This window comes from Patagioenas fasciata, chromosome 1 (assembly GCF_037038585.1).
Source record: "Patagioenas fasciata isolate bPatFas1 chromosome 1, bPatFas1.hap1, whole genome shotgun sequence".
Lineage (NCBI taxonomy): Eukaryota > Metazoa > Chordata > Aves > Columbiformes > Columbidae > Patagioenas > Patagioenas fasciata.
Window position 1 is genome coordinate 45,947,205 of NC_092520.1, and position 21,548 is coordinate 45,968,752.

Sequence of the window (21,548 nt, forward strand, 5' to 3'; positions counted from 1 at the left end):
AGATGTACGCAGGAATTCAAAACCACGCAGTCTTACCTGGATGAGCTTGTCTCATGTGGTAAGTCACTGGATATGGGTGGGATTCTCCACACAACTCGCAGATGGTGTCTTTTTCAGGTCCGCCCACTGCAAGCTGGGCCATTTCGCCAAAAAGATTTCCCCTTGGTCTTGTCTCAACCTTTTCTTTTTTCTTTTTCTCTTTTTTGGTTTTCTTGTTATCTTTGTCACTTTCCTTCTTTTTCAATACTGCACAAGAGCCAGGACTTGGAAAAATCATGTTTTGGGAAGCTGCTTTAATAGTTGCTAAGGAAATATCTTCCCAGAAAGCTACCAAGTGCTGCAGTGTTAATGGCAGAGGAGACTTGGATTTCATTGTGTGATGACTGGATGTTTCAAAGGAGGTAGTTTCAGTTTTGCCATCCTCACACTTTTCATGCAGAGGAGGTTCTTTTAACATTGAGAGGACCTTGTTTTTATTGATGCTACCCATTTTAGATATATCTGGTCCATGAGGTGAGATGTTGAACATATTAAGGGCAGATGATATTTCCAATGAATGTCTATTTTTCAACTTGGTTTCTTTTTCCTCTGCAGGTTGTTGAGTAAGACTGCTTCGTATTGGTGCATGCTCTTTGGACAGTTCTGGATTAAACTTCAAAAAAGACGAACAAGCCATAGCATCATGAACTATTCCTTCATGCCAAAGAAACGCGGCAAACACAGCTCTAGCGCATTCTGCAACAGAAGGCGACATTGCTTGCTTGGCAGGCTCTACAGGCTTGGAGCCATCTCCTTTGAAAAGAAAGCTGGATTTTTCCTTCTTTGGTCTTATGTGCCTACCAGCACATTTACGGCTCACTTTTGGAGATGCTCTCATGTCTTGTTCATCTTTCAGCGGTGCTTTTCCTATGCTGAAATGAACTTTATTAGAACCATCGTCCAGACTTCTGAATTCTGTGTTGTCTTCACAGGTGGTATCTGTAATGCTGTTAGTCTTTAGAGTACTCGACGTACATACTTCAACTACCTCACTGTGAAGATTTTCTTGTACGACATGAGGGGAAGGAGCTCTATTTTCAGTTTCTGTAACAGGTTTTCCCTCTTTTGCAATAATTTTTGGTTTGGGTGAAGTGGACCTCCCCCTTAAGGGTTCTGTTAGGGGTACTTTCTTTTTGCGAAGGGTGTCTGGATCTAATGTGTAAGAATCTGATTTGGAGCGTTCTCGAGGAGGATCAAGCTTTGTTTTTACAGGGGATGAAGCTTTCTGAGGTAGAGTTTTGTCGTGGGGTGATGAGGATCGTGGAGAACTAGCACCAGATCTAACAGCTGTAAGTGTCTTTGTCTTCGGAGAAGACGACCGGGTTCCTGGCCCTGGAGATTCGGCTCTCAGACCAGTAGTTGTTCTTCCATCGGTTTTGAGTGTTTGCAAAGTGTTATGATTTGGAGACAAAGATCTGCTGTGAGAGTCTGACCGCAATTTTGCGGCATCTGATTTCAGCATAAGAGACTCACTGGCAGATAATCCTTCCGTACTCCTAGATTTCTTCTGGTCAGCAGCAACTCTATTCATTCGCACATCAAGTTTAGGTGACCTGCTGTCAGCTCTGTGTTTTGATGACATATCTGATTTTCCTGCTGGAGAAATCGGTCTAGCAGCTCCCGTGAAATTCATTCGGTCACCTGTTTAGTATATTTTATAATTAAATTATTATATTTTGACAACAATACCTATAATAATACAAAGCAAAGACCTGAACACAAGATGAAAATCAAACACATGCTTCTGTTCACATCATAATGAAAGGAAATATAAAGAGCATTTTTCCCCCTAAAACGTTTCCAACACATTTCTTTTCCCAAAGATACACACAAACAAATGTTAGGAAATATTTACAGAGAAAAATGCTACTATGGAGGTATCAAAAGGCACAGGTCACTATTTCCACAAAATACGAGTAAAGGAAGAAAATGCCAGGAGTTAACTAAATTTACTACAGCTGCAACAGAAACCAGGGATTATTTATTATCTCTATGCATATCAGACTGCAACATGAGACGTGCAGAAAGATCAAATGTATTACCAGATCTCTTTAATTCTCAAAAGTCAGGAAACATAGGAAGTCAATGCAGCTATAAGGTAAATTGGGTAAGAGGCTTACAAACATGCTTAAAATGATTCACATTGATAATCTGAGGTATCCACCTTTTTAATATTACAAACTATCAATGTTCTGCTACCTCAGGACAACCTACTAACAAACCCCACCTTTTTCAACCACTAAGATAAATCATCAACTTGCCTATGATGTTCTCTTATCTTCATGCATTAATTTACTGTTCCTGTGCACACTGACTTTGTACATATATTAATCTACAGAACTATAGGTAGCTTAATATAAATACATACAAAACAAGTATATGCAAATAAGTAGCTCATTAAAGCAATCTGCTACTAATAATGCTGTGAAGACACTCAGTTTTCTCTTGTAGAATTGCATTTTGAAAATTAGGACAAACAATGCTGAAATCCCTGGCAAGCAACGGAGTAGTTGTGAATTAAATGTGTCTGTCCACAAAGCATTACACTGCAAAGTCTTGAATGTATAGTTAAGTGCTTATGATTTGAATGGGTTTTCATTAGTTAAATATGAAGAAGTTTGTCTACTAAAGTTTGTAGAATTAGGTCGCAGCACTTCAGATTATTTTACTTTTCTAGACACTGAAAGGTTATTTCCACTCATCTGGTGCCATTTGTGGGGAAACAACTATCTGTTAAAAAATAAAGTTTCAATTAATGAAAGAATATTTGCAATTGTGGACGTTGACTACTAATGGGAACACAGCCCCTCTTTTATCTAGTACCTTCAGTATTTACCTAGAATGTGAGTGTTTATTTCCTTCTGCATTATGGGACCTGAACCAACTTCTTCCAGTTCTCAATCACGAAGCCTTATCCCTATGCTAGAAAACACAGGAGCATGGAGTGATCTCATTTCTTCCTATTGTTACCTCTCACAATACAAAACCAAATGCAATTTCTTGAGTAAAGTCTAGGAACCTGGATCTCGCCTCAGGTTACAAAAGAATTCTTATTTTGCTACCTCCATATTTAAGTAGCTTACAATAAAACAAACAGCAACAGGAAAAAGTGAAGGATATCTATAACGGAATATTCAACAAGCTTGAAATTTAGGGTACTCTCCTGGCTTTCTAGGACATACGACATGGTAGGAGTTCATACTTCTCCAGGCAGAGAAGAAATATTTTGTCTATCTTCAGGAATAATGTACCAAATATAAACAGTAGAATATAACGAGAACAGTTCAAACATTATCAGAATAAATTTTGATAGTCTAACCTGTCTTTATTATTTTTTCTTATGTGTTCTATAATTTTTTTTGGGGGGGCGGGGGGGAGGTAGGGGGGTGAAGAGGAGGGGAATCACGGTTTATAAAATGATTGTTTGTGATAAAAGAAAAAGTCTACAAAATTTCTTCAATATCAGTCCAAGCATTTTGCTCATGCCAGCTCAGTTATTCATCAGTTCTACTGATGAGCTATTTTGTCTACTTTGTGATATACGAATTCATAAATTTAAATTATCATTACTTTAAGCACACTTTTCCCAGACACAAAAAAAAGATGAATGTTAAGGTCTGCCAGATGAGAAAATACTTCAGATAGATCCTCTTACAGAATTCCTCATAAACGAAAAAGCAGTGAAAACACGACAATAGCCATCTCAGAGGACATAAAATACTGCAAGCCATTCAGCAATGTATCACATTCAAAGTATATGCATGACCAGAGAATATCAAGCAGGAAAACATTCTAGAGCAAAACTGCTTATGGAAGGCTTAGCTTAGCAGTAGCATCCAGCAATAAAAAAAAATCTTATGTTTTTTTAAAACAATGGTCTGGATTTGCACATCTACAGGTAAATAATCCTAATTAGTATCCTAGACTATTAGCACACAAAAAAAGAATCCCCAGAATGAAAAACTGCCTAATCATGTGGCAAACTGTTTAATCTGTAAACAAAAAAAACCCTCAAACCTCTCCATATATTTATCTTCTTCAGTATTTCATTTGCCTACTGTTTGAAAATGATGTTATTAGATTAACAGTCGCCTTTCTGTTCACAAAGTAGAAAGAGCTACGTCGTGTATCATGAAACTGCTACAGCTCAGGAAGGCAACACTGCCCGGTTACATTGAATGAGCTCCCAACAAATACCAAACTTAAAACGTTTACTTTCAAAACATTATTTTATGAAACGAATGAAATGGAAATGAATGGAAGGAGCAAAAAAGAAAAAAAATCAAATGCAAAAATCTGAATAACCTTGCTATGTTGGCATGCATACCCACCCTTCAGTTTGTGAGAGAGAGATGAAAGAGCAGAGGCAGGCCCAGCTACATCGCTAGTTTTGTAAATACGCTCACGAGAAGCGAGGCAGCAGGATGGAGTTTCTACAGTGGAAAACATTGCACAGAAGCAGCACAGATTCAATGGAAAAAGCAGTAAAGATAAAAACAAGCATTTCAAATGATACGCATCTCCTCTGTCACATGTTCTGAATTCCTCGTTTAGATTCCTACCTTAGTTTTGAATAAGAAACAGTTACTTCAAAATGCTTTCCCTGAACTAAATTTTAAAAGAATAAAAGATCTCCTGTGATTTCAATATTACTTTCTAGGATCTAAAAATGTAATATGTGTAGACTAGCCAATGAGATTTACGGTTGATTATAAAAACCAGCAGCATCTAGATTTAAATTGACCTTTGGTTTGAAATGTGAACTTGTAATCCGTAAATTCAGAGATGAATTATTTAAAACTTCCTTCTAGATGACCAATTTTCACATTCTTTTGAGAAAATTAGTGAACTTTCCAACACAAGTACCTAGATGTCTCACTAACCACTGGAAAGAATGAAGAAAAATTACATTAAACCCATCAAAACTATCTGTTTTCAAATCTGAATGCACCTCAATAACGTAATACTTCGAAAAACTTCACATATGTAACATGAACTATAGTTTCTCAATACTATTAAGAGACAAGAGACACAACTAGCAGTAAGAGTTTCTATGCAACAGTATAGATACGGAACCAAATTTGTATCAACCCTTAATTTTGCCTCAAAAAAAAAAAAAAAAGAACAAAACAAACCCAAACTAAACCAAAGTGAAATTCTGATGTAAACCAAGATAATTTCAGGAGTCTAGTGACACCAAATCTGTTGGAGATGAAGCTCCAAATTAATCTTGGAAGGTGGTAACAATAGGACATTCTAATTTCAAATCTATCATTTTACTTTCCTATTTTTTTTTTTTTTAATTCTAATTCCAATTCTTATTCCTTCCTTTCAGAAAAAAAGTCAAATTCTTACCGCATTAATAATTTTCAAGAGAATTTGTATGTTAGAAGATACACTGTTTTAGAGAGACCTTTTTGTACAAATGGAATATGACAAGTATATCAAAAATAAGTTATTTCAGTTCCTGCACTACTTAACATATTTTTTTGTCTGGTACTGCATTTACTAACTTGTACACATAAATATACTAAACCCCTATCTTATGTGATGGGCTACAGTTCTATAGACTCTACAATGAGAAGGTGTTCATATGTTTAGAAGTAACAATTTCATTCTTTAAAACAATATTTATTATTTTCTCAATCCAGTATTAGCATAGATTTAAGAACAGTATTATCTACTTTGATGCCTACGAATGATTTAGAGAGATCCAATACTAACTATGTAGCTTCTGAGTAACAGCACGTCACTCCACCAATTTGTAAAGGAAAAATGCAGAAACACACATTAGGAACACAAAGTAGCAGTAGAAGTAATGCTAAAAATGTCAATTTGATACACTAGCAATCCACTCTACAAATACTTAAATGAAAATTTTACCAAATCCACTTTCATGAATGCACATTTACACTCACTCTATGTCTGAGAATACTTATATTTCATATTATTGTAATCTAGTTTATGTTGAACAATGTGATGCAATCATTGCAAGCAGACTGTGAGGTAAAGAGAATGAGTTTCCCCCATAATCTCCTTGCTGCTTTTGCAAATAACATATATCTATTCTGAATAACTGGTCAGCCACAAGGACCAGCTTTTTGGTCAGGATTCCTTCTCTTTGAATCATCCTCAAAGACTACAAAGACTTGAAATACAAGGTAGGCAAGGGCTGTCTCATGTCAAATTTGAATGTGGCAGCATATCTTTAGTCACGCTCTTCTCTTCAACGTGGAAATAGCTCCACCTTGAAAAGCTACATGACATAGAGACATAGGGGGCAGGATGGCAGTCTTCCTATGGCAGGATGAAGTCTTGTAACAGTCAGGCCTGTTTCCTCTGAGGAAATGCTGGTAAACCAATCCAGGAGGCATGATGTACCATCAAGCGGTCCATGTCAAACTTTTTAACTGGTAAAATGCCTCTGTAGAATGGAAATAAGTTAAAGTTTCTTCTGAAATGCCATTGCTTTTCTGCATGACGATGAACGAAAGCACTGACCTGCTCTTGCCTTTTCGCCTAGCAATGGATGCCTCTTCAAAAAGAACGCAATCCTCTTTCGCTCGCTGTTACTGACACGGAACCTACAACATGGCTGAATTTCCTCAAGCACTGCTATGTATCTTTTTTCGTATCCTGAAAATGCCAAATGCCATAGTGGAAGTCGGACAAGGTCTCTTTTTTTCCAACAACTAAAAGAATATACTGAAGTCAACAAATGTTTGAATATTAAATATTAAAAAGGGAGAAAAGTATTAGATACTGTTATAGTAGGGGAATGAGTGAGTGAATGAAAGAAAAAGCTGAAACACAGTATCATTAGAAAAATATTAGCAATGTTCTTTACCCAAAGTTAGGGTTTGGAGCACTGCCACTTAAGTTTATTAATTGAAAGAAGCATTCCTGTGCTAGAAGAAAAAATAAAAATTATTTTATAATTCTATAGTTTCTAACTACATTTTTTGAAGATACGACAAGTCAAATTTATTTCTAAAATAAAGCTTGACAATTTGTGCTCTTCCTCTGAACTTCACCGTACCAGTCCCCCAGGGATGGTTTTGGATTGACCTGAACAAATGTATGTTTCATACATACCTTTGATTACAAAATCTGTAAAGCCTAGGGTATGCAACCTTTTAACTTAGTAGCTCAGTTCTTCAGGAATGATGCTTCAGCAACACACAGCATCTGTCGTCTAGCTGCTTCACATGATATGGATATAGATCAGCCTGCTTGGTTAAGAATATTCTCTCCCTTCATTTTCCTGAAACACTGTCAAGAAGAGTTATGTGCTCCGTATGTGTGCTGATCTTTTGTCCTCTCTCTGCATTTTAGGGAATGTGAATAGAAGCACGGCAGGCAAAGCCAGTGGTTCAAAATGCTCTGCAACTAGCACTTAGAAATGAACAAAACCAAAAGGAAAGTGGTAGAGCAATACTGAAGGGATGTATCAAGGAACTCCTGACACAAATAGTAGGGGCTGATTGTATATGGTGGGACTATACGCTGGATTGCAGCTTCACAGTATGGATTGGGAAGGAACATACTGAGCAGCAGCTCAGCACTGCAACTTCTGCCTGGACTGAGAAGAGTCAGGAGCAACAGCTGTGCAGTTGCCCCATGAGCTGCTGGAGCTGCAGTGGAAGAAGGACAATGTGACAAGAACATGTTAAGAACCTGATGAAATTCAAGAAGGGCAAGTGGAGGGCCCTGCACTTCGGGAGGAACAACCCCAGGCACCAGTTCAGGTGGACCTGCTGAAAAGCAGCTTTGCAGAGAAGGACTTGGGAGTTCTGATTGACAACAGGTTGACCATGAGTCAACAATGTGCTCTTGTGGCCAAGAAAGCCAATGGGATCCTGGGGTGCATTAAGAAAACTCTGACCAGCAGGTCAAGAGAGGTTCTCTTCACCTTCTACTCTGCCCTGGTGAGGCCACATCTAGAGCACTGCATCCAGTTCTGGGCTCCCCAGTTTAAGACAGACAAGGAATTACTGGAGGGGGTTCAGTGGAGGGCTACAAAGATGAATAGGGATCTGGAGCATCTTTCTTATAAGGAGAGACTGAGAGAGCTGGGTCTGTTCAGCCTGGAGAAGAGAAGGTTGAGAGGGGATCTCAGGAATGTTGATAAACATTTGAAGGGTGGGTGTCAGGAGGACGGGTCCAGACTCCTTTCAGTGGTGCCCAACGATAGGATGAGGAGCAACAGGCACAGACTGAAGCACAGGAGGTTCCATCTGAATTTGAGGAGAAACTTCTTTGAGGGTGTCAGGGCCCTGGAACAGGCTGCCCAGAGAGGCTGTGGAGTCTCCCCTGGGCACATTCAAGATCTGCTCTGGGTGAACCTGCTTTAGCAGGTGGAATGGACTAGATGGTCGCCAGAGGTTCCTTCCAACCCCAACCATTTTGTGATTCTATGACAGAAGAGGGTCCCAAGACCTCTTCAGCCTATAAATCCATTCTTCATTTGCAACAGCAACTTGGATGTGAGGAAACATGGCATAAAGGTCTAACATTGGTGACTACAAGTACTCACGTTCCCCTCCCTAAGTTTAGGGTCCAACAGCCAATTGTGAAATTTTGATGACTGATGCTGGACAGCATGGCAAGGTCCTGTCTCCCTGACTTGTCATGTCTAAGGAGTTTTATGACCCAGCACACACTGCAGTCCTGAGCAAATCAGTTACTGACAATCTTCAACTTCTCAGAAGCAAGCATAGTCAGGCTGGAGTAATTACTGACTATTTTGTTGAAAAAAGTCAAGGAAGCAACATAGACAAACTAGTGATCTTTCTGGAAAGGAAAAAAACCACACTTTATTAAGATTCCAAGTCAATATAGCTGTTCCTGAAATCCAGCTAGGTTATGCCATCTCTTCTAGCTTTTTTTGACTTTCAGCTGCGTAAAAGACTGACAAGGAACTAAAATACATGAGAAGAGCATCTTAATTTTGTCTGTCCCCATGAAAAAGAAAAAGAATCTCTCCGCTTTTTCCCCTTGTGTCAGGTGTGAAAATTAGCAAAAGAACTAAGTAGTGACAGAACTATCAGCCCTTCAGAGAGTTCTAGCAAATAACACAAAACTTAGTGACACAGTTCCCCCTTCTGTTGTACAATATCCCTTCTGTAACAAATTCCTTGACAAAGCACACAGGACTCTTTATGAGTTTACCTATTTATGAGGCAAAAAGAATACCAGAGACACTTCTCATTTGTTCAAGCATTATATCTGAGGAAGTGGTTGTCCAAAACTGTAGTATTTCCACAAAAATATACACAGATGCTGGGTGAGATAAGTCCTTTCCCTCTTCCTTAAATGAATTTGGAAAGCAAACCAAAACCAAGCACAGCACAGAAACCATTCCTCAGAAAGAACAGCCAGCAACGAAAACTCTTCTAAAGAAAAGCTACAACCTGTCACTGGCGCAGAGTATGTTTATAATCAGATCAAAAATTTTCTTCCCGTTATAAAAACTTAAATTAAGGAAATAATTCTCAAAGGTATTCAGCATGATCTTAACTTTCCTCAGAATCATGCTTCCAATAAAGCTTCTCCACAGGAAGACAGATATCTGAGGAAGAACAGAAAATGTAAGTGGCAGGCTAAACTATTTAGGCAGGCTTTCAGCCTAAACTGGTATTTAGTATGTAACCTCCATAGCCATGGAAATATAGGCTGGCACAACTTCTTTCAACTATTAGACTATTATTAGTCCCTTTAATATAGCAGTTATTGACTGTAAACGTTTATTTGAATTTTTACAACTTAAGGACAGAGCACATAATTTGAAACTAAAACCAAGACTGTCGAGGGCAAAAATCCAACTGACTTGATATGGAGCCCTGGGACATGTTGTTTAATGGACTTCTAGTTATGTGTTTGATAACAGGAGGTTATAAAGTGGTATGGAAATAATGAATCAAATGTGCACACTTAAAAAGAGTTTGTTGCAGTTCTATTACAGAACACATTAGAAACCACAGAGTGGAATTCAACCCGAACAGAACTTTTCTGTCTAAAAATTTTCGTTTCATATATGTGCGCTGTTATTCTAATTAATCGAATATTGCAAATTGATCCATTACTTCCTAATATGTAAAGATTCAAGAAATATAGTAGTAACAGAATAATTGCTTAAAATAAAATGTTTAATCTAGGGAGTCTTATTTAAGTTTCAAATACCTCTGATGATTTCCTTGACTACTGAATGAACAACTACATGAATACAGTCTTACAGGGCTCCCTGGCAATACTTTGAATTTGAATGTCCTTGTAATGGAGGATTAACAAAATTGCAGAAGGAAGTTCAAACAGGAAATTTTTCCCCCTACAATTCTTGAATTTTGATAGTGAAAAATGTTAATATTTTTCTCCCTTATGCATAAATTTACATTATTTGCATAAAATCTTAAATGAGATAATAAACTGTTTGGAAGAAAGTCCTTATGTCAAATCACAGTTAGTGCAACACTATACCAGTTCTGGTTGATTATGTTTGCCCTGTTGATAGGGCAAATAACCATAGTGGTTGTAATCTTCTATTATGCTACAATCCCAAATCAGACACAAACTTGAAAAATTTTTCCAGTTTTGTCATTATTTTATTTGGCAGAATATCAGTGCCCCCCTTTATCCAACAAAAAACGCTTCCTTTTGAAACAGGGATCCTTATTAAAACACAAACCATGGATGTAGCTTACTGATGCAGTTTACGTACATCTGTTGTACAGGTAAATCCATTGAGCAAGGCCTTGTTGGGCAGCCAATTAAAAATGTTGATAGCTGCTTTTTTCATCCAAGACAGATGTCAACACTAAAGGACAATCATCTCAAGTTTAAAATAAGACAAAAAGGGTTATTTTTGATGCAAAGTTGAATAAGAAACTCTGAGTTTACTACTCTGAACAAGAGAAGAAAATTAAGAAAGAATATACAGTTGACAAATTCTAAATGATGATGCTCTGATATGACTGGCAATCAGCAGCTTTATCTGAGTATGTTTTAGAATATTCTGCTTTCACGTGTGGGTTTAAGTCCAGCAGAAGTACAGAAGATCACTATCAGAATATTTCTGATAGCCTTTATAAAAGTGAATTAGAGATTTAATCTAGTTCTCACATGAAGCCCTTCACTGTCACTTCAATACGCTGAGTGGGACAGATCCAGGACTGCACACAGAGACTAAACTGACTGACAGGGTCCCACATGAAGGAACTGAGGGCACTTCTGAAGGACACTTTATGGGAGACAGGAGAATACAAGTATTCCTGTGACCTGTGCTATACCCATTCTGTGTATTTACTGCAATATCTGCTATCCATCATGAATGTCAAGCTTTTATTTTTCATTAATCAAAAGCTAAACGGTTCCCTGTCCTCCCATCAGTAACCAGGTTAACTGCTATTCACCTCTAGGTGCAAACTTTCATGTCCATGCCAATCTTATGAGCACCCAACAGGAGACACCAAAGCCTCCCTTACGAGAAGCTCCAAGCTGTTCTAACTTTCCAGCTACATCCCTGAAGTTAAAAGCGATGACAAAAACAGGAATTTAGAAGGCAAGAAAATTTAATAACTATAAATTTCCTGCAGTCTGTTTTTGATGTTAAAAAACTACCAACATTTTGTACCATATAAAATATTTACCTTAATTAAAAAATGCAGAGTTGCATACAATATTGGAAATGCACTTTCATGACTTACCTACACTACGGAACACATACAGAAGCAAAATACTGTCAGTAGTGAAATTAAAAGGTGAACAAGCATATTTCTTTAGGAGCGTTACCTCACATGCTTCTGAATCATGAAAAACTTAACGAAACAAAAACAGAGAGGTGCACGGAGGAATGATTAGTAGCTGGTAAAGCAACTGAGAACGGCAATGTTGAAGCTGCAGAAATGGACTGATGAGGCAGGTAAGGCTGACAAACTTACTCTGAAGCTGTGGCTGAGGCTGCTGGAAGGAAAGGGGCTGTCCGAACACAAATGGACTGTGGACTAGGGAAGAGGGAGGTTTTGCAGCTTGATCAAAGATGGAAGGAGCTGGGAGGTTTGGCCGTGACTGAATGGAATTCAGTATGGCACTCAGTTGGTCACCTGTAGTGGGTAAAACAGTCAAAACTACAACCTGTTACTTGTCATTGTCCAGAAAGGCAGAGTAAAATGGTGCGCGATTAAAGTTTAAATGATGATAACAGAGAAAGCTCATAAATCTTATTTAGCCACAAACAACTCTGGTTGTGGCTAAAGGTAAAAGTCTCACCCCATGCATGGCAATAATATTACTGCAAAGTAAAAGCATGGTTTTTAAGGATCATGGATAATTTACTGCAATTATTTAAAACATTTCAAAACAGAGATTTATATTTGCCTTGCTGAAAAAATGAAGAGCAGCCATAGAAAAAACACAGAAATCCCTAGCATTCACAATAATACAAACATGCAACAGAACATGCAGAAAAAGATTAGGAAAAATGATGAGAAGGGAGAGGTAACATGGAATTAGGCTTTGGCAAGTATATTTCTGTGCCAAGGCTTTGATAAATATTTGCTTGTTTTTGCAAATATCTTTAAAAGCATTCTGTCATGCTGTTTTTCAAGATCAGATTGAAGATAATTTTTAAAAAACAAGTACCACTTAGGAACTGGAACTGGTTTTCTGAAGAACTACATATGTTTGTTGTGAGGCAAATAAAAGCCTTCAAAAATTAGCTTGTTACAAACAGTTTCCATTTCTGAATGCCCATTCTCAAAAAAACTATGTGAGCATTAGAAATACATGAAGCCTATACAGTAAAAAAGGAGAGTTTATCGCACCATGTTATAACTTGAAGTATACTGAATAATATTAACGGGGAGACACCAACAGTTTGAGAGCATCTCTGATTTGGACCATCACCAAGCAAATCCTAAGAGCATCACTTTGTTCTGCGAATTCATATCATTTGGACAGCATTCTAGAAAACCTAGTAGAAAAATTAGCAGCTAAAACAAACTTTACAACTCACTGTTTTTACAACATTTTTGGGCAATGACCAAATGTCATTTCATGGAGAGAAAGACTGGTAGGTAGGTGTATCAGGTGTATCAAATCCTGTATTGCCTAAGAACTTCAAAATTAAATTTCGCGCTTATTTTCTTGATATTTTGGTTTCAGCAATACCAAAATATAGCTGGAATGCCTTTCTAAATAATCATCTGAAGCTATCAATAAATCAATTTTATTCCACTGCTTTGGAAATAGTATACCTAAAAAATATTGGAATCAGCAGTTGGGCAGCAATCATTCCTACCTGAATAACCCAGAAGTGATTAACATGTTTGACAAAGCACTATTATTCTTAAATACAAATGCCTATTTCCTAAAATGCGTGATTATTCTAAAGGGAAGAACACCTAAGAAGAGGCTGAAAGTCATCTGCCCACAATAATTAACTATGGAGATGGGTAGGGCCATTCATGAGGAATGATAAAGACTTGCCTGCAATGTAAAAGGGCTGGAACAGGGAAGTCATAGCTAAATCAAACTGAATGATTGTGGAAGCTATGTCTTCTGCCTCAGAGGTTATACTGTAAACACAGACTCATTAAATGAGGATCTTTACATTTGACCAAGAGTTGGAAATGCTCATAGATGGTGACTGAACTTTCATGGAAACTAGTACACCCCTACAGATGTTCTTTCAAGAAACAAGCACCTCGAAAAGATCTGCCTCATTCAGAAATTCCCCTAACAGATCGTGCTTGTGCTTTCAGTTTTTTATTTTCCACAAAATTCAAAGCTTTTTAGGCCTCAGAATGCAAAAAGACTGTATATAAAACAATTGTACAGTTGAAGAATTCTATTTCTGGGAAAGTAATTATGATTATTTTTTCAATATAGTTGCCAACAACTTTTCACTCTTGGGAATTACAGGACATGGAATGAACACTCATCTTGCTGAATTGCTCACTCGCACTAAACATCAGAGCTTGAGGGTATGTCAAGAGAATAATGCATATAAAACGATATGGAATTAAATGTCAGGAGTAGCTTCCAAATTTTCTGCAACTGTTGTATCCCAAATAAACATTTTAGAAACTGTTTAAGACAGGATATAGTAAAAAGAATCACAGTGTATTCAGAAACTAGGGTGCCTGTTAATGTAGCATATTCATCTCCAAGTATCTTTGGACAACATAGGAAAAAAGATATTTTCCTAATATGCTTCTGCAGAAAAACAAGAGATAATACTGTTGCACTATTACACAGATGACAATGAGAGCCAAGCTGTAATGCTGCCTTACACGCTGAATGTCTCAAACACTTCTACTTTTGCAATGCAGCTATTACTTTGAAATGAGTATGGCTGAACTGGGAAAAGCAGTTCTGTATAAAACCCTATAAAACAAAAGAAAAAAAAAAGAAAAAGAAAACACTTCGACTTTTCCAGTCTTTGTTCAAAAAAAAAAAAGGGTTTCCTATAACAATGCGTGGAGAAGTATTAACTGCTTCTTTACTCATTAAAACACCGTGAAATGCTATAAAACTATTTTATGTTATGAAAATAACAGACTGGAACATTTAGGAATAATTTTTTCCCTCATCTCTCCACTTCAAAACAAATCTTAAATCAAATTATTTTATTTAGGAGACCACTAAGACTACATGCTGGTGTTAAGAACATATAGCACAGCTTACGCCCATGTTCATAGTGACATGGACATAGCACAGCGATGCAAGCGCAGAATAACCAAACTCTGTGTTTCAAATAATATTTTGCAAAAATATCTGCCTCAGCAAAAGTCACTGATACTATTCAGTCTTCTAGATCTAATTAATGAATGAACAGAAGGCACGCAGTTTGAGTTCATTGTGATGGCTTATATATATTTGTATCTTGCCTACAAAATAAACCCCAGTTAAAAGAAACAAATATTTTATTGTCAGCAAAATTATCAGGGTTTTATTTATTTCCATGGATTTGTAACTGGCATATATGTGATCCAATGGTAACTTCAGTTTTACAACTTAAATCTCAAATGGCATCCTTTTACCTCGGCACTTAATGTCAAGACAGGTGAGAAGTGTTTACAAATGTTTCTGATCATTTTAAAACCCATGCTTTCTAAATCGTATAATTTTCATACCCTGTTTTACAAGTATCTGGTTTTTATTTCTGCATTATGCATTACAGTTTTTTGCCTACCACTACAGAACGCCTCAATTATAATTAAAAAACCTTTGATAATCCTTTTTATATGGAGCACTTTGAATGAAAGTGAAGCAGAGAAAAAAGCAGTTACAAAATTTACTACATATTTTGTAAAACATCTTGCAGTTTATTGCATTACTGCTTACACCTTTTGAAGAACATCAGATAGTGCCTAAAAGAGTAGGAAATGACTAACAAAACGATAAGCAAAGTTAAGAAAAACATCATTATTTAAAACATGAGTGTAAAAACATACCTTTGTTATTTCCAAGGCCGTAATCAAACCCTTGTCCGTTACTACAGCTTGTCCCCTTACTGAAAGCTTGTATTGAAAAAGGACTTGGGGGAGGAGTCTGAACATTTTGATCTAGAAGGACTTGCTCTGTAAAAAAACACATCACTTCAGAATTAGACCTTCTTAGCAACTGATTTACATCGGAAAGATGAGTCGCAAGACAAAGGAGCAATATTTTTTTTCCACAGATAGCACTCTGCCACTCAATTCTCTCCAGAAAGAGAAGTATATCTCTCTTCTTTAGAGCTCTACAAGTAAAAAGACAGAAGGAAGACTTCATAGCACACTAACTGTTTTATGTTTGAGTGAGCTGCTGCCAGCTTTGCCATCATCTGCCACTTAGGAACAGACCTGACACTTTGTTTTTCAGTAACATCACAGCATTCACTGTTTATTCTTTGGACAGCAATTGTTAAAACTTTTAGATTTTTTTTTTAAATGTTAAACCTTTACATAACACACTCAAATAATAATAAGAAATATAATAAAAATAATTATCAGGGAGAAGGTTGGAAATGGAAACTGTTTAACAAATAAAAGATCTATAATTTTCTCAATTTGAAGTAACTCTAGATCTTGCCGTAGTGTTTCAGCTAAAGTATCTGCATACCTGCCTACAGACTTGGGCATTCAGTCTGACTTGTCTCTGACAGAAAACCTACTTGTTTCTGAGAATTTCAGTATCATTTTATTAAATAATGAAAATACAAAAGCATTCTGAAAGACTGTATTATTTATGGATAAAAATGTAGACAGATGCAGATCTAGTTGGAGCTCCTCCAAATCCTAATTGTTTCCCTCTAGCAAAAGCATTGAAACTGATGACAAAGAGTATGCCTAATTCATTTCATGGCAAATAAAAGTAATTGGTTTAAATAAATCAGATGCGGTTTAAGTGCATTAGTTTTACTTGGTGCTGAGATGGACTAGGGACACAGAATACCTTGAAATAGCTCAGTAATTGCACTGATAACTATTTGAACGGCTTTAGCTAGATGGACAAGAGACCTCTATCTTCACTCTACATATAAAATTACAGACTTTTTCTAGAAAATAATAAAACCAGGCATGTTGAGGCACAGGAGAGCTCCTTCAGGTGAGCTGGGACTATCTGTGAAGGAAATAACAGTTTCAGAATACCTCAAGGTACACATATGAAGCATTCAGGGTAAAATTAAGATATTTTAGATCAGTCATGATAGTCTGTTTGGATGGAGGTCAACAGAAAGGATGACTGACAGTGGGGTGGAAGCAATAAAAAACTTTGTGTTCTAACATTTTACTTATGTTTTCTTCTATTATTTCTAGGTCTTAGCCAATCTGAACATGAATTATCAGGATAGAAATTCTGCATTTCAAGAGAATGCAATCATAGTTTGCTAACTAGGGTAATTAGCTAATTTGACGTTAATTTTAAATACAGTGTTAAAAACCATGTTAACAGGCTTTTATCAGGACGCTCTGTGACAGAACTAACAACCTTAACGAAATCAAAAGGGACATAAATAACTCATTCTGCTTGGCTTTTCAGAGAGACACAAAATAGATCAAAGAAAGCCAACAAAAATGCACAAATACTTATGCAAAAATGAACCCCACAGCTAAAAGAAGACCAGTTAAAATTATCAAACTGATAGAGAAGAAAACATGGGGAAATATTTTAACTGTTCTTTTAAAAAACATTTAAAGAATGTCTGTAAACAACTTCGAAGTCCAACTGCATAAAGTAACTCAAACGAAAAAGTAAATTAATGGTATACCTATTTAAAACTCAGTTCCTTCTTTAGATTGCTTATTTTTTTCTAAGTTAATTTAAAAACCAAAACAAAACAACCACTTGCCATCTTCGTGTCGCAGGTACTGGTTTCCACCTCTGTCTCTAGCTAATGACCACGCCTCGCCTTCATCACTTTCACAGAACTCTACCATGCTGTTCTTATCCATCTGCACCCACGTACCTTCTGAATTAGTCACCTGATGCACACACATAAGAAAGCACAATATATTGACTTTTCAGATTATTCAGTAGCTTGCTTCAGCAACTCATTACAGCATCTGAAAAACACACTCATTTTAAAACACACTGATTTCAATCTTTATATTGCAAAGCAAATGTTGAAAAAAAAGTTTCTTAAATTAAGGCCACAGGCTGAGGCAGATTGAAGGACCAAATCTATTTATGGCACACTCATGGTTAGAAGTATTTAAAAAATATTAGACCCATTTAAGTTCAGAAGAAGCAAAACACCAACACCACAACTTTAGAACATCCAAACAAACCTAAATAAAAACCTGAAGGAGGTATTCACCAAAATACGCCTTGCTATTGTTGGCTGCAACAGTAGAATTAGAATACCAAGTTCTATATGAAAAGTTTGTACAAGTACTAATTTTGTTCTTGACAATATATTTAGGAAATAGCATGACACACTTCATCCTTAAGCCCTTCTTAACCATCAAATACCACAGCTGGACAACTGTAAACAGTAACAACAGTTTAGCAACTGAACAAACGAATACACTCAATACAGAGAAAGAGAATAATTTGTTAATTCGTTGGGTCCTTTTCAATGAAACCAAATTCTTCCAAAGAATATGACAAAAAAGTAAAACAAGAAACATCATTTTATAAGGTATACTGTAACAGAAATATATAAGCAAGCACAGGTAACTGCAGTACAATTTTAACATTATTGCAATCAATGCACACATCTAAAAGGCAAAAGATACAATTGAATTAGTATTTATAATATAAATCAAGTTCAAAGGTTAGTGTTCATCATGAGGGTTGGAAAAGCAAACCTGTACAGGGGCAGATTCTTTTGTTGAGTTTACTACTGTTATATACCGGTATCTATGAAGACATGAACCAAAGCTACAAGGATCCATACCTCGCCCACTGCCTTGACTTTGTTTCCCAGAACTAACATTCCAATTGGGATACCTCTAAGGTTTGGGCAGCTTCTGATGTTGTGACCTGATGGGCCAGTCTTCACTACCTTGTACACTCCAGGTCCACCTCGAAGGAACGGGGCATCGTGTTCTTGCATCACTGCTTCCTGCGGGCAGTGTGAATTTAGGTCTTTGAAAAACTCATCAGTATTAGACCTAGATTCCTGAGAAATTTAAGAAAAAGGCAAAACAGAACAGAATAAAACCTATTAATAATACCTTTGAACTCTTCAGAGAATAAATACTTATTTCAAGGCTATAATAGCTACATTTCAGAGCTAAAAGAGATACTAGTTACATTGGTAAGAATAAACAACTAACTACTACTAAATTGCACCGTAACAGTCTTGAAACAAAAGTAGTATAAACAGAAACCATTTATATAAAAGGGATATCTCATATCTACAACTGGAGACGTATTATTTACTGTAACCACTGTCACTAAACTTTGTTTCATACTGACATTTATCAAGATAAACACTCATTCCTCCTGCTGAAATTGTGAAAAAGCCTGGGGCTATGTAAAAGGGAATTTGAATATGATCTCTTTCCAAATGATGTCTTTCTTTTTTCATTTCACATTTAGAATATGTTGTTAGTTTAGAGGTAAAATTATGACAAAGAGTAACAGCAACACCATAGATTCATAAACGCACATATAAATATTAGTGCATATTTATTACTTCCATTATGACAATATGAACAGCCTGCAAATTTATTTCACCTGGTTCCAGTTACAGATGAAATATATACCCAAATCTGAAATGAGAAAAAACTTTTTGAGTTTCCTACCAAGAAAAATTGGTAGTTTCTAAAGGAAAAATATTAGTATAGAATTTTCAGCCAGCCATAACTTAATAGAAAGGCTACTGTACAGAAAATATGAGGGCGAGAAGTAACGCAGTGCACATTCATATCAGAAAAAAGCAAGTGAGAAGGAGGAGCGAGCTTTATGAGGTTTATAATGCAAGTCACAGGTGCTTTTAAAAGAGGACCTGAAATTTAAGAACTAAGTAATATCTTGTGGGATGAAGCCAGTGGTTCACTTGGTCCAATATATTGTCTTCAGCAAAATGGCAGCAGGAGATGCCATTTAGAAGTAACATACATACAAGTCTTTACTAGTGGTCTGTCCCTCATATACAAACAGCATTTAAAATCTTTTTATTATGGATGTTAAAGAGTGTATCCTATTTTGTTTAATTTATGAATCTGATTTCTATACATTTGTTTAACTTCTTCTGAATATGCTGATGCTTTTTGCCTCCACCATCTCCTGTAACAACACCTTCAAAGAGTTCACTTCCTGCTGTGTAAAAGAATGCCTTCTTTTATCATTTTTAAACCAAACTTCTTCTACTGTGTTAATTCCCTTTTAATTAATGCAGTTTCCTCTGATCTCTTGAATTATCATATTTTCAGCTTTTTCTTATTGAAATCTGTGCACTATGTCCAGAATAATACAGCAGTCTTTTTGAGAAGCCTTTATACAAAAATGAATTTGTTCTGCAAATAGGTACCTTCCACAGCAAGTTAACAGAAGCTGAGGTAAACTGGTTCAAGGGAAAGAGAAATCTGTAGGATTTAAAAACAGTTTAAATACTATCTAGGTCTTCATATTACAATAACAAAGTTTGCTATTTTGGGGAAAAAGATTCACTGAAAACCAAGTTTTAAAATTTCTAAGACATCCTCATTACAAAGTTCATAAAAAAATAATCACAAAATCAATACAGGGCTGCAAAGAGATTTAGACAGGTACTTTTGTAGATAATTTTAACTGCTTGATCGTACATAACCTGTTCCTATAATTTTATATTTTTTTTTTAAAAAAAGATTAAGAATAGGCTGAGTATTAATTATATATTTTGGCTTTACCTACGCAACTATCATCTTATTAGATGTTGCAATTTACTGTGTACCCTCTAGTAACAGAAAATTTACGAGTACATTCTTCATCAAAAAGAGAGTGAAAGGCCTTTATTATGTCACTAGGTCACATCTCTGAAATTCTAATTTGGTTCGTTAAAAAGAAGAGTGCTATTTATGAGTTAATGAAAATGTAATTATCTGGTCTGTTTGTTGCTTTTTTTTCCTCTCTTCCTAAAGAAAGAGACACAGATACAGCATTGTATGCAAATCTGTAAAAATAATTCAAAGTAAAACAGACGCCAAAGCATACTTAATGTGAAGTTGAGTCATAAGGTACAATCTGAAAACATGAGATACAGTGTGACTGTTCCTGTCATTTAACTCACCTTAGGGGGTAAAGCTTTGGAAGTCCATGAAAAAAAGTCCAAATCCCTTACTCCTTGGCTAGCATTAAAGACATTCTGAGCAACAAAGTTTAAAAAAAAAAAAAAAAAGACATATCAACAAGGAAATGGGAACAAAGAAACATTGGAGGAAGAAGCTCAAGGTACTATAATGCAAACTTTCTCCACAAGTAAATTGATTGGTAGAATGTTTTACAAAATGGGAAAGTTTTGTTTTCCTGATCAAGCCACCTGAGTGCATTGCTCACCATGGCAAATCATCCATGAAACAAAAACAGTTTAGTATGTCAAAAGCTCAAAATGGATGTAGTGTGTCATGCCATTTACTGAAATTTAGAGCCAGACATTTCTTATAAATCTTGAGACTTCCTGCAGAGAAAAATCCCACATTTCTGTTACAATGAAACAGTAGTTGGTCCCACCACAAACCACAGCTTTATAGCAAGGGAGTCTGCTGTTCTGAAAGATAATTTCAGTTATTGCAGGAAAACTGCACATGGACTTTTAGTCACCAAGTCAGAACTGAAAAGACTGAGAAGGGCTAAGCTCGCTATTGTTGAAAGCAATTCACTTGCACAGAATCATTTCACCAGTTTGCACAGCAAAATCGCACCCTTTGCCAGAGCCAAAAATTTCAAAGTGCTGTAAGGAGAAGGAGTGCTAAGATTTCATCAGTTTTATAAAATATACAACGCATTTCTTGTTTATTATGAATCATCATAAACCAAACAGAGCTGCCAGAGAGAGTTCACTAATTTTATAAGCAATTGCCTGTACTCCAGAAATCAGT

At 36.3% G+C, this 21,548-nt stretch overlaps 1 protein-coding gene across 21 annotated transcripts in view; it reads right to left on the bottom strand.

The window, feature by feature from the left end:
- MYCBP2 (MYC binding protein 2) overlaps positions 1 to 21,548 on the bottom strand; it is a 200,431-nt gene that overhangs the window by 43,402 nt on the left and 135,481 nt on the right. For 6 of the 21 annotated variants that reach the window (XM_071806378.1, XM_071806425.1, XM_071806379.1 and 3 more), the window contains 8 exons: positions 20,741 to 20,815; positions 18,422 to 18,646; positions 17,372 to 17,504; positions 15,492 to 15,617; positions 11,976 to 12,161; positions 6,541 to 6,675; positions 4,371 to 4,472; positions 37 to 1,680 (listed from right to left, as the gene is read on the bottom strand). In XM_071806378.1, coding sequence (XP_071662479.1) covers positions 37 to 1,680; positions 4,371 to 4,472; positions 6,541 to 6,675; positions 11,976 to 12,161; positions 15,492 to 15,617; positions 17,372 to 17,504; positions 18,422 to 18,646; positions 20,741 to 20,815 — 2,626 coding nt within the window. The remainder of the gene's footprint in view (positions 1 to 36; positions 1,681 to 4,370; positions 4,473 to 6,540; positions 6,676 to 11,975; positions 12,162 to 15,491; positions 15,618 to 17,371; positions 17,505 to 18,421; positions 18,647 to 20,740; positions 20,816 to 21,548) is intronic. The other 15 variants (XM_071806446.1, XM_071806418.1, XM_065862783.2 and 12 more) reach the window with 10 other exon arrangements.